The sequence below is a fragment of the Thamnophis sirtalis genome, unplaced genomic scaffold (assembly GCF_051295495.1).
Source record: "Thamnophis sirtalis isolate CommonGarterSnake01/CBP01778 unplaced genomic scaffold, rThaSir2_p1.2 scaffold_4, whole genome shotgun sequence".
Lineage (NCBI taxonomy): Eukaryota > Metazoa > Chordata > Lepidosauria > Squamata > Natricidae > Thamnophis > Thamnophis sirtalis.
The window spans coordinates 41,484,870-41,498,529 of record NW_028261384.1 but is presented as its reverse complement, the minus strand read 5'-3'; the positions used below and the strand labels follow the sequence as shown (position 1 = coordinate 41,498,529).

The 13,660-nt window shown below is 35.5% G+C and overlaps 1 protein-coding gene across 3 annotated transcripts in view; it reads right to left on the bottom strand.

Moving 5' to 3' along the window:
• Positions 1-13,660, bottom strand: part of SNX10 (sorting nexin 10) — a 45,297-nt gene that overhangs the window by 12,983 nt on the left and 18,654 nt on the right. For all 3 annotated transcript variants that reach the window (XM_014067857.2, XM_014067865.2, XM_087712802.1), the window contains 3 exons: positions 13,561-13,647; positions 12,003-12,103; positions 4,381-4,479 (listed from right to left, as the gene is read on the bottom strand). In XM_014067857.2, the coding sequence (XP_013923332.2) occupies positions 4,381-4,479; positions 12,003-12,103; positions 13,561-13,647 (287 nt within the window). The remainder of the gene's footprint in view (positions 1-4,380; positions 4,480-12,002; positions 12,104-13,560; positions 13,648-13,660) is intronic.

Sequence of the window (13,660 nt, the reverse complement as noted above, 5' to 3'; positions counted from 1 at the left end):
ACTAGTCCAGAATGCAGCCGCGTGAGCGATATTGGGTGTATCTAGGCACACCCATGTTACACCTATCCTCCGCGAGCTGCACTGGCTACCCATTGGTCTCCGGACGCAATTCAAGGTGTTGGTTATTACCTTTAAAGCCCTACATGGCTTAGGACCAGCATACCTGCGAGACCGCCTACTGCCACATTCCTCCCAGCGGCCGGTAAGATCCCACAGGGTTGGCCTCCTTCGGATACCGTCAGCCAGACAATGTCGGCTGGCGGCTCCCTGGAGGAGAGCCTTCTCTGTGGCTGCCCCGACCCTTTGGAACGAACTACCCCCAGAAATCCGGACCTCACCCACTCTCATGGCCTTCAGAAAAGCTGTCAAGACCTGGCTTTTCCGGCAGGCATGGGGCTGTTGACCTCATTGTTGAGGTCCAGCCCCGACTGAAATGAATGTATCTGTGTCGTTTTAACTTGTCTTATTTTATTTTTACTTTCTTTTATTTTCTTTCTCTTCCCTTCTGTAAGCCGCCTGGAGTCCTTCGGGATTGGGCGGCCTATAAATAAAATTAAACGTACAAACCTACTTACTTGTCAACTGCAATGATTCCCCTAACAACTGTAGCAAGAAATGTCGTAAAATGGGGCTAAACTCACTTAACAAATGCCTCAATAACAACAGAAATTTTGGAGCAATTGTGATTGTAAATTGAGGACTACCTGTACTTGTTTAATTCATTTAACTATGGAAACTTGCAGAGAACTTTAGCAAATAACAGGCACAAAATTAATTTCTCCTTCTATAAACTACTGATATAAAATCAGATGTCAGATGTTACATCTTTTCCATCCTGCGCTACGGAGTAGAGAGTTGGTCTCTGACAAAAAAAAAAGTTGAAGAAAGTAGAAGCATTTGAAATGTGGATTTACAGACAGCTGTTAGGTATAAGCTGAGTTGACAAAATCATAAATGTGGAGGTGATAAGCTGCCTGGGTAAGTAAAGGGAAATCAAAGCCATTAAAAAATGAAAGTTAGAATATTTTCGACATGTGATGTGACACCCAGAAAAATACAGCATACTTCACTTAATCCTCCAGAGAGAAATTGAAGGCAAATGAGATCCAGGCAGAAGAAGAACATCATGGCTTCAAAACCTAAGGGACTGATTTGGACAAAATTCAGCAGCACTTTTTCATGCAGCTGTTGACAAAAACAGGATTGCCAACATGATCACCAATGTCAGATGACGGATATGGCACAAGAAGAAGAAAAAAAACTACTGAAAAGATGAATTGGGACACAAAGTAAGTTAAATGCAGGTTTTTATATTGGAAGCCATTTGGGATATAAACAACATCAGAACTACTGTTGTCTGGAAGTCAGATGACATCTATGGTATCCTTGGTTCGTTCTTTCTTTCTTTCTTTCTTTCTTTCTTTCTTTCTTTCTTTCTTTCTTTCTTTCTTTCTTTCTTTCTTATGTATTTCATACCTGAGTACCCATGCAAGATAGCATTGCTGCACTCTGCAAGAAGAAATCAATTCTACGCCAGATCTGATTGCTTCCAGGAATTAGACACCTGCCAGTAATAGTGAGCCACCACTGGTGAGTCTTCAAGAAGTGACAAGGACAAAGTTCAAGACTGACTCAGCCCATCATCCTTCCAAGGCTGGTAAAATGAAGATCCAGATTGTTGGGGGCAATATGCTGACTTTCTAAAACACTTAGATGGCTGCAAAACACTATGAAGTGATATAAAAGTCTAAGTGCTATTGCTATGAACTTTTCATCAGGGATCTGATATGATGAGAAGGTAATGGAACTTGAAAAAGTGATAATTTGCTAATATTATGAGCACACTCTATCATGAAGGTGAGCTGACCACTTGTCAGTATATCATAAGGTGATTAGCAAGAGGTTCAAGAAAATCCATCCTAAAGAATTTAAGAGATAAACTGGGTATTAAAATATATCCAGTTATCAAGATTTCTGTAATCTATAACTCTTCTTTCTGCTTAAATCTTGTTAAAGAAGATTCCAAGATGACTGATTCTAGTTATAAGTGCCTGCTAAATGCTTGAAAAATAAAATAGGATAAGCTATTACAGAAAAAGTTAGATATGTGAGCTCAGTATTACTCAAATTCAAATATTTGAATTTGTGATATTTCTATACCTTGACAAGATAGTATATCACATCAAGGTATAGAATAGAAGATGTAAATTCTATATAAATAAAATATGAGGATAGCTAACTAGAGCAACTTTGGAACAGGTTTAGGAACAAATGTAACTGAACATATCATAGGTTTTATTGGGAGGTTTATGCTGCAGTAATTAAGTAGAAGGAAAAAGCAATGGAACTTCTCTCTAGGTGAATCCACAGAGGACTATCTTAAGAGTATTCTTCTAGCTGCTAGGTGAAAAAATAAAACTTCCAAAATATTTGCCTGGTGCCCTGATACCATCTGAGCTGTTATAAGCAACTGGGTGGTCTTTAGCAAACAAGTTCACTTGGATTTATTCCAAGCTTAGTGTCATTTGGGGCAAGATTAAATGTCTTATTACCATCTGTCTGATGTAATCAATTTGCTGGTTATATTCAGCTAATAACCTCAAGCCTGAACTATTTTATTGTGCTCTTCCTAGGAGGTGCTTGAAATGTGAAAAAAATGTAGCTAGGCCCAAACAAGGCAGGATGGCTGATGAATGGAGCCTCCTTGAGATTATCTCCATGTTGAAATAGTTCATTGGTTGCCAATTGTCTTTCAAATCTAATTCAAGATGCTGATGATGCTACTTTACATAGTTTACAGCCAAACTAATTACAGGACTCCTGTTTCCATATAATTTATCACATGCTCCAAATCATCAATATATCATGGATGTATTTGGCATCAAAAACTAATTTAGTTTTCTCTTTCTAATTCAGGGGGTGTCTCAAAGTCTTTTGTATTTTAGCCTTCATGAGGAGATGGTTTCCTGGCCTGGTCTATCTAAAGGGGTTGACACCAATTAAAAATGTTTCGGTTCATTTTGCGTAAGTAATTGGTTATCATATAGGTCATCAAAATTATTTTCCTTACACTCCAAAGCAGCTTTCTAAAAGCAAAACATCTAAGTTGATTTTTTTAGAAAGAAAATATAAAGCTAGTGTTAACATTGATGTCAATAAATATCAATATTTACATTCTCCAAGAACCACAGAAAAATAATCATGTGGCCGATGTCCTGTCCTGCTTTACCTAATGTGATGAATGTTTAATATTCAACTATTGAAAGTTTTACTGTCATTAAAAAAATATCACAGGGAATACTGGTTCTTTATTAGGGCCACATGACTGATTATTGAACATATCTTTGCCTTGTATGGACTTCAGCTTTAAATAAATTTTATTTATTTGATTTTTCAATTGTTTACAAGGTAATAGGCATAAGAAAAAACATGAGCATGAATGAAATGGGTATGAATAAACGGGAACAGTAGGACAGGGATGGTAGGCACAATGGTGCACTTATGCATGCCCCTTACAGACCTCTTAGGAATGGGGTGCGGTCAATAGTAGTCAGTTTAAGGTTAAAGTTATGGGGATTTGAAGATGTAACAACAGAGTCAGGCAGTGCATTCCAGGCATTAACCACTCTATTGCTGAAGTTGTATTTTCTACAATCAAGTTTGGAGCAGTTTACATTGAGATTTGTATCTGTTGTGTGCTCTTGTATTATTGCGGCTGAAGCTGAGGTAGTAATTGAATGGTAGGACATTTTAGTGGATAATTTTGTGTACTATACTTAAGTCTGACCTTAGGTGGCATAGTTTCAAGCCTGGTGGTGTAGGGTATTCTGTTGCGAGCAGAAGAATGTAGTACTCTTCTCGTGAAATATCTCTGGACTTGTTCAATTGTATTAATGTCCGATACACAGTGTGGATTTCAGACAGATGAGCTATATTTGAGAATTGATCTAGCAAAGGTTTTGTATGCCATAATTAGCAGTACAATATTACCGGAAGAGAAGCTTCATAAGATTAGGTTAACAACTCTTAATGCTTTTATGGCAATGCTGTTACACTGAGCTCTAGCACTTAAAACTTCACACTGCTAAAAAGATTAATTCATGTATTGCTATTTTAAAACAACTTGATTTTCAAATTCAATAATAACAATACACTACTTAATAAATTGTTGGCTCAAAAAAGAAACCAAAAAAATTCAAATGCAAGAGTAAAGAAAACACATGTGCTGTGTAATCTTCCTCCACAGAAAATTAGAAGTGCAAATTCATAATTGTGGCCACAAGGTGGCTGCCGTGCACAAGAGATGAACTGGTATTGCAGGCATAGGAAATTAACAACTTCATTAAAGCAACAAACAACTCTAAAAGCCAATCTACTCACTTTTGGAGAAATTCTTGCAAACCTTGACGACGCTGGTCCACATGTTGAGAATTATTTGAATTAAAAAATGGAGTTTTAGGTGGAAGGTCTGGTAATTGTCTTTAAAAAAAAGAAAATGAAAATACAATTTAAATTACTTTACAAAAGAAATACTGGTTCTTATCAAAAAGAGAAATGAAAATAAAGAGAAAAATGGATTTGAGTGAGTCAATTAAAATGTCAGCTCTGTTCATTTCAAAAGTGGTCTAGGGCTATAGTTAAATATAAAGATTTTCACAGACTCCAGTAAAGACAACTACTTTTTACAACCCAAGGATGCCATTGTAAAACTGGTTTACTTTATAATGAGTTGACAGAAATGATATTTGTGTACAAGTAGTCCTCAACTTACGACCATAAGTCAGCTGAAAATGTCTGTTGCTAGGTGATAAAGTTGTTAAATGAATTTTACTCCATTTTGCAAACTTTCTTGCCACAGTTGCTAAATTAGATACACAGTTTTTAAGTGAATTTCATTTCCTCATTGATTGCTCATCAGAAGTTCATAACAGGTGATCCTGGGACATTGCAGTCATCATTAACATGAGATACTTGCCATCTATCTGAATTTTGATCACGTGACCATGAAGATGTTCAATAGTCATAAGTGTCAAAAACGCCACACACCACTTTTTTCAGTGGTGATGTAACTTTAAATGGTCACTAAATGAACTGCTGTAAGTCGAAGACTGCCTGCATTTCATTTGATTTTTTAAAATTCTCTAAACATTGTAAACTTTTAAAATGCCTTTTATCTGTAAATTAGTGACAAATCCACTTTTACCATTTTCTGTCAAAATGTCCAAAATGTCTAGGAGCTGCAAAATAAATAAAAAAAGATTGGATGGGCTCCTGGTGCTCCTGAAATCCAGGAGTATTGCTGTTTATTATATATGATCTATTTGATTATCTCTTTGGTCCAGGAATATTTATTGGATATGTTATTGGATTAAAATTATTTCCCAAGAAAATGAAATTCTCTCCTAAGAAAAGGTCATTCCAAGTCTGAGATAAAAGTCAAGGATAAAGTAAAGCCATTGAAAACAATGGACTCAACAATGTACAAATTCAGAGTTAGGCAAAAGGTTCCGCTCGCAATATGTTAGTCGTTCCCGACTCTAGGGGGCGGTGCTCATCTCCATTTCAAAGCCGAAGAGTCAGCGCTGTCCAAAGACATCTTCATGATTATGTGGCCAGCATGATTAAAAGCTGAAGGCACACCAAGTGCTGTTACCTTCCCACCAAAGGTGGTTCCTATTTTTCTACTTGCATTTTTACGTGCTAGGTTGAACTGTTAGGTTGGCAGAAGCTGAGGCAAGTAATGGGAGCTCACTCCATTATGCAGGGCTAGGGATTCAAACTGCCAAACTGCTGGCCTTTCTGATCAACAAGCCCAGTGTCTTAGCCACTGAACCACAATGTCCTCATAATTAAGGGTTGGGAAGGTTTTAAAATAGTTTGATGTGATACCGGCATTGATAAACTGATTTGTGAATTACCACATATATGGATCAGAAAGTATGGTTTGTTAAGTTCCTCTAAACTACCAATTCATTGAAAGCTTGTTATTCTGTTTCCTGAAATTATGCTAATTACTGAAGTGTTGAGAAATTGGAAATGGGAGCAGACAAGCAACTCTAAACACATATTCTTTTATATGCGGAGTATTTGACCAATGCTTATTGTCATTTGATGCTGCTATAATGTCTTTGATGATGTCGTTCCACCTTCTTCTGGGTCTGCCTCATGCTCTTTGACCTTCTCCTCTTTGTATCATGCCTTATATGATATGCAATTCCCAGACATTCTCTCACGATGGACAAATCATTTTATTTGCCTCTTTGTATGCAGTTTAATATTGCTTCTATCCCAATTCTTTCTCTTACAATCTCATTCCTGATTTTATCCTTTCTAGTTATTCCAGCAGCTTTCGTCAAACATCTCATTCCCATGTTTGGCACAAACAAGTGTCCATGTTTGGCACTGGAAACATAAGGTGGTGATGAATATGCTTTGTATGAGATGCTCCTTTGTACTAATGAGTACTGCCTTATGTTGTAGGATTGGAGCTAAATACCCCAATACTTGGTTTGTGCCTTACTGCATTGCATGTTAATCTCTGAAACTATTTTTTCCTCTTCAGTAAATATTGTTTCTAAATATTTGAACTGATACTTGTTTTATATTTGTTCCCTCTATTACTATGTTTAAGGTGTACTTTTCTATTTCGATATCATCACTTCTGTTTTTTGTTTACTAATTCTCATATTATTTGTCTTACATTCTTGATTCATGGACATGAGTTGTCTTTAGCTATTCTTGCTATTAATGCCTGATCTCCTGCAAAGAATAGTTCTTTCATATTATTTTCTTCTCTGGGCTTGGCTTCTTTGCTTATACTGTCAAGGTAAAATAAATAATTGTGGTGATAAGATGCAACCATGTTTTACTCCAGATGTTATTATGAAGGGTTCTTATGTGGTTTGTTCCAAACTACACTTCTGCAATTGCTATGTAAACTTGTATATAATCTAACAGATGATCATTTACTCCATATTGGTCATAGTTTGCCATAATAATTACCGATCAACTCTATAAAATGCTTTCTTTTGTTCTACAAATGTGACAAAGAGATTCTTATTGTGTGCTATACTAAGTTATATTATCTGCATCTGTACAGCTTCTATGTTCCCTAAAATCTTCTGCTAATTGCGGTTCTATAGTTGATCTTAATCTCATTTTTATTATCTTGGCATACATTTTCCCTACTTGGGTTGATCAGTATTGTGTGCATTCTCACTGTTGCCAGTCAGTAGAAACAGTTAGTTGTGTCCATGGTGCATTAAAGATTCTATGTAGCCCATTTTGTGGATTTATATTTATGTGACTCTTTAACAAATCTTGCTACTTGTTTAATCATTAATTCTGGTTGTCCTCTCATTGTTTGCTAAATATTTTCCCAAGCACTCCGAGGATTCTTGTTTTGCTTTCTTAATTATCCTGTTGGTAACCCTACACCGTAATCTACAGTTTATATAATCTTTCTCTGATTTAATCAACATTTATACAGGTTGTTTTCAACTTGGACCACAACTGATCCCAAAATTTATGCTGTTAATTGACAAATTTATAAATTAATTTTGCGCAGTTTTATGACATTTCTTGCCAAAGTTGTGAAGTAAATCCCTGCAGTTGATAAGTTAGTAACCTGGTTGTTATATTAATCTGGTTTCTCCATTGACTTTACTTGTCAGAAAGTTGTAAAATGGGATCACATGACTCTGGGATGTTGCAATGGTCATAAGTATGAAACAGTTGGCAAGCATCTGAATTTAGATCACATGATCATGGAGATGCTGCAAAAGTTGTAACTGTGAACAAAGGTCATAAGTCACTTTTTCCAGGGCTGTTATAACTTCAAATAGTCACTAACTGAACAGTTGTAAGTCAAGGATTACCTGTTTAACTCTTTTTTCAATTTTACTGCTTCTTTAGTCTCTTCATACCACCATGCTGTGTATTTATCCCATTCCACATAGTTCTTCTGTGATGTTAAGCAGGGTAGTTCTGTATTATTTCCATTTATCCTCCATATTTCCCACTTCTGGTGGCAGTTGTCTAAATGTTGTCTCCATCTTTTTTTGTAACGGTTCTACTATTTCTTACCTTTTTTTTATTTGATATTTTAATATCTGGTTTCTATTTATTTATTTTCTAGTTTCTATTCTATTTATCTGGTTTTATTTTAATTTCTGGTTTATAACTATTTAATATTTTATTTTAATAAAATCACCCTGGCAACAAAAGTGTGTATAGTCAAGGCTATGGTTTTCCAGTTGCAATGTATGGCTGTGAAGGTTAGACTATAAGAAAGGCTGAGCGCCAAAGAATTGAGGCCTTAACTATGGTGCTAGGGAAGACTCCTACGAGTCCCTTCGACGGCTAGGCGATCCAACCGGTCTGTCCTAGAGGAAATCAACCCTGACTGCTCTTTAGAACGCCAGATCCTGAAGATGAAACTCAAATACTTTGGCTGCCTAATGAGAAGGAAGGACTCACTGGAGAAAAGCCTAATGCTGGGAAAGATTGAGGGCAAAAGAAGAAGGGGACAACAGAGAATGAGGCGGCTGGATGGAATCACCAAAGCAAAAGGTGTGAGCGAAAATAGACTCCAGGGGATGGTAGAAGATAGGAAGGCCAGGAGGAACGTTGTCCATGGGGTTACAATGGGTCAGACATGACTTCGCAACTAACAACAACAACAAATTTTAATATTAGGTTTAAATTTTTTGTATTACACTACAATCTTAGCGCTAATCTCTAGTTATTAGACTATGTGATTGGTATCATATAGTCCATTGGAGGTTGCTTTTGCATCAAAATTTCTGTATCTTCCTTTTACTTTTGTTAATGTGTAATTGATCTGATTTTTAATAGTGATCTCATTCCATTTATATATCGTGAGTCTCAATGTTGCAAAAAAGTATTAGTGATAAAAAGATGATGTTGGTTGTAGAAATCCAGTATCTTTTGGCCATTCTCATTCCTTTCACACTGTTCTTAGCAACACGTGGACCAATGAACTGCTCAATCTCCCTTCTATTACTACCCATTCTAGCACTGAAATCTCCTATTACATACAGTATACTGTTAGATTCCACTTTTCTCTATTTCCTCAGTGGTTCAAAGAATTCATCCTTTTGTTCTTTTGTGTAATTATCACTATATATAATTGTATATGTTTCAATTTGCTCTCCTGGTGTGATTTTCAGTATTATTATTCTGTCAAGAAGAAACGTCAGTTTAATGTGAAATTTGTGAAAAAGGCAATTGAAGCAAACAAAGAGATTAATAGAGCAAACTGCAAGCTTATACATGCATTAAAACATGAAGATGGTTTTGTCTATAGAACAAGATAGGAAATGTTAAGAAATAATTGGAAAATTCTATTCAGAGCTATACAAAGAAGTAACAACACCCAAGAAAGTAACAACACCCAAGAAAGTAACAACACCCAAGAAAAAGGAAATGTCAAATATCCTAGTGGAGGAAATATCAAGTGCCATAAAATCAATGAAAAATGGCAAAGCTTCAGAAAATGACTATGTTATGGTTGAAATGCTAAAAAATGGTGGCCATGGTTTACACGAGAATTTAGCAAAAATATACTCAAGATATCTAAGAGAAGAAAATATATCTGATACATGGAAAATGCTAAAGTGATTCTTATACACAAGAAAGGGGCCAAGATGATTCAAAGAACTATTACCCAATAAGCATTCTTTCAGTTATCTACAAGGTTTTCACCAAGAGAATAGCAATAAGAATATTAAATGATGCACAGTCAAATGAGCAGACAGGGTTCAGAAGTGGCTACAAAACAATGGATTACATCCAGGTTATTCAGCAAGTCACAGAAAGGCAAAATGAATACACCATGCTGTTTGCATGACTTTTATTGACTACAAAAAGGGTTTTGATTCAGTATTCCAGGGAGCAATATTTAATTGGTCAACCAAGGCATAGGCACTACTCACATAAACTTACTACAATCAGTATATAAAAAAACAATGGCAACAATTTGTCTTAATGATCTTAAAGTGGAAATCAACATAAAATGAGATGTACTACAAGACAATACAATATCACCTATCCTTTTCTCAGTTTGCCTTGAAGAAGTATAAACTAGACTAGCCAAAGGATAGAATAAAAATTAATGACGCCTATTTAAATCTCTTAAGATTTGCAAATGTTATTTTCTTCTCACAAGACTCAGAAGAGCTACAAAGACACATACAAAAGCTGCACAGAGCAGGAGAATCATTTGGCTTAAAAATAAACCTAAAAAAGCCAGGTTATGTTTAATAAATTCACCGAAGAAAGATTTTTTTTTTTATAACTGGAGAAGAACTAGGCACAGTCGACCACTACATATACCTTGGCTGATGGATCTCAGTGGAAGGTGATACAATAAAGGAAATGGAATGATGTGTTAAATGTGATTGGTGAACATGCAGCAAGCTAAGCATAATTTTCAAAAAACAACTTCCCCCTATGACTGAAGAGACAAGTGTGCTACCTGCTCTAACATATGCTGGTAAAACATGGACACCAACCTCAAAATTGCTACAAAGGCGACAAGTGGTGTACAGAGCCATGGAAAGATACTTGGCATTACAAGACAAGATAGAAAGACCTGCACATGGATTAAAGAACAAGCAAAGGTATATAATATCAAGAGAGTAAAAGAATTGAAATGAAAATGGGCTCAGCAAAAAGAACCGATGGCAGGTGGACCAGGGCAGTCATAGAATGGATCCCACTTGATAAAAAGCTTCCTAAAAAGAGACCTAAAGCAAGATAGATTGACAATATCAGCAAGAGTTGCAGGCCCAATTGGCAAAAGGAAGCTCAGGACCATAGAGGTTGGAAATATGCAGAACAGGCCTTCATCTGCAGTGGATACACAATGGCTAAAATGATGATGATGATGATGATGATGATGATGATGATGATGATGATGATGATATAACTGTTAATGTATATAGTAGTATGCATTTTGCTATGTCTGAATCTGCCAACAAGCCACTTTTTTTTGCTGCGTCCCTTCCTGAGTAGATAAATATTCTTTATTAATTTTTTTACTACATGTTATTTGTGTCTTATATTGGCTAGTCCCATTATCTTAATCCCTCTTCTTTCCATTCTTTCCAAAATTTCTGTTTTATTTCCCATGCCGGTCATATTCTAAATTCCTATTTTGTATTTTGTTGCCCTAACTCTTTATCTTTTGACATTGCCACTATCATTTCTCATTGGATCAGTCCATTTGTATCACATGTGGTTTTGAGCAGCTGTATAATATATATTGCCAGCTTGCAAGGTCTGTTGCAACTTCAACATAGCTCCGCTAGCCAGGCGATTTAGTCAGGCTAGCCCAGGATGTCATTCATGGGTTCCATAATAGTCCTGTGACACTAGGCCACACCACACTTCAGCAGTCCTAGCAATCTCTTACTTTATTCTGTTACCACCTTTCTTTTTGTAAGCCACCCGGAGTCCTTCGGGATTGGGCAGCCTATAAATTTTATTAATAAATTAATAAATAAACAAGGACATGGGGTTGGACTGTGAGATTTTTAATATGCAGTGTTGCCAAATTTAATTTTCTAATTTCAATATGATATTAGGGATGTACAGTATATAGTGAAAAATAAGTCATAAGTTGTATACGTTCATTATGTTAGTTGTCTAATTTTTCTCTCTTTTTTTGGCAATGCACATAATAAACTGAAACTGAATTAATTATGGATTGGCTAACCATTTAGATTTGAGTTCTGTACTAATGAATTAATATGTCAAAGAAGACATACAGATAGATAAAGTTATCAGAAAAAAGCGAAGATATGAAATTTCTAAGGATCATACTACATACTATACAAATTATATAAAATCTAAAAGATCTTGTGTATTTTACAGATTCTACCTATTCATTGAAATGCACCAGATTACAATTAGGATTATCATGGGTGAGTACAGCTATATAAATCTTGAGTTATTTTAGTGTTTTGTAAATTACTTACATTAATACAGCATTGCTTTGAAGTTTCTGTCTGAGCCACACAAATTCTCGAAAACGGCGTCGCACACAAGATGTTTTTCTTGTAAAACACATACTATTTGTCTACAGAAACACAGAATGTGTTAGATACATTAGTTGAGTTTAGTGACACATTATTTTCCCAGAACCAATAATCTGACAATGCAAGATCTTGACAATGTGAATAGTTAGCTAATGAATGCTCCATACCTTCATTTCCTAAACTGATTCTGTGTTTCCTAAGAAGCTAACCCATGCTTTGGATTCTCTGCTCAGCACACTGGAAAACATTCTATCCCCAACTAACCCCCCAAAAATATTGTTTCATGGAAATTGGGAAGATTAAAGAAAAGGATTGAAGCTAAAAATATGACTTAAATATCTATTCCTGAAATACATATTTAAATTCTTAAAATATCTTGTGTTTGAAGAAAGGCAACAGAGTACTGTTCTTTTCTAACTCTTACTTTCTATGTAGTACAGAGTGAAAGACTGGCAGAAAATTTCCACTGGCGTTTCTTTCTTGTTCCATCTCTTATCTATTCCTCTGCCAGTGAGTGGGTTCTTACATTTGACAAATGATAACTCTCAATCCAAATAAATAAATAAATAAATAAATAAATAAATAAATAAATAAATAAATAAATAAATCTTAGTAAAAATGTTAAAATATTCAGCATAAATATTCAGCACACAAAATTTCCCAGCTTTTCCATGTCACTAAATCTATTTATATTTCTAGATCTTGATCTAGATCTAAATATATTATTACATTTGTTGGGGTCTTTCAAGGCCTCCCCATGCCCTAGGGATTTTGTGTTCTGCTTCTTGCCATCTACTTTGCCTTGCCCCACTCAAGCCACCCACTCACTTTTGCCATTTCCACCGCTGCCTTTGACCTCAAGAACTGGGGAACGGCAGAGAATGAAACTGGAAAAAGAAAGCGGCTAGCCTGAATGCAATTCAAGATTTGCAAGGTTTTGTTACTGAAGCAGGATATTCCTGTAATAAGAACAAAGATGTTGACTTAGGTGTGAAGAGTTATAAAAAGGAAAATAATCTAATCAAGAAAATAATTCAGTAAGGCAAAAAAGAAAGGAAAACAGAGAAATCATTAATAATTTATTAAACTTGTATGAAATGAAACTCTGGACGGCTCACAAAAATCAAACAAGACATCACAATAATATAAATAAAATAATAAAATAAAAACCACTAATCCCCTTAATATTTTAAACCAAAGATGCACTTGAAAAGAAGGCTCAGATTTTTATATACCGGCCAGGAATGATATGAGTAGCAATTTAAACAAGGAAACCTACTGTTTTGCCCTCTATCAGTCTAAAGGTTCAACTTCTATTCATTTTCTAAGGCAGCCTTCCCTAACCTGTAGACTTAAAGAAAACTATAGATCAGATTTCAAAATTCTTAAATTCCAGAGTTAGTATGGCTAGTGGTTCATGACCACTCTTCACATGGTTATTACATATATAGTTCAGAGATTAGAAATACCATTTTCATAGAAGAGTGTAACTACTTACATGAATGAAGATTTCATAATCTATATAGGAATGCCAAAAATCTTCCTTCTGTAACCTGGGATCTCGCACCAATACTGTTACAAATTCCTGCAAGAGCATA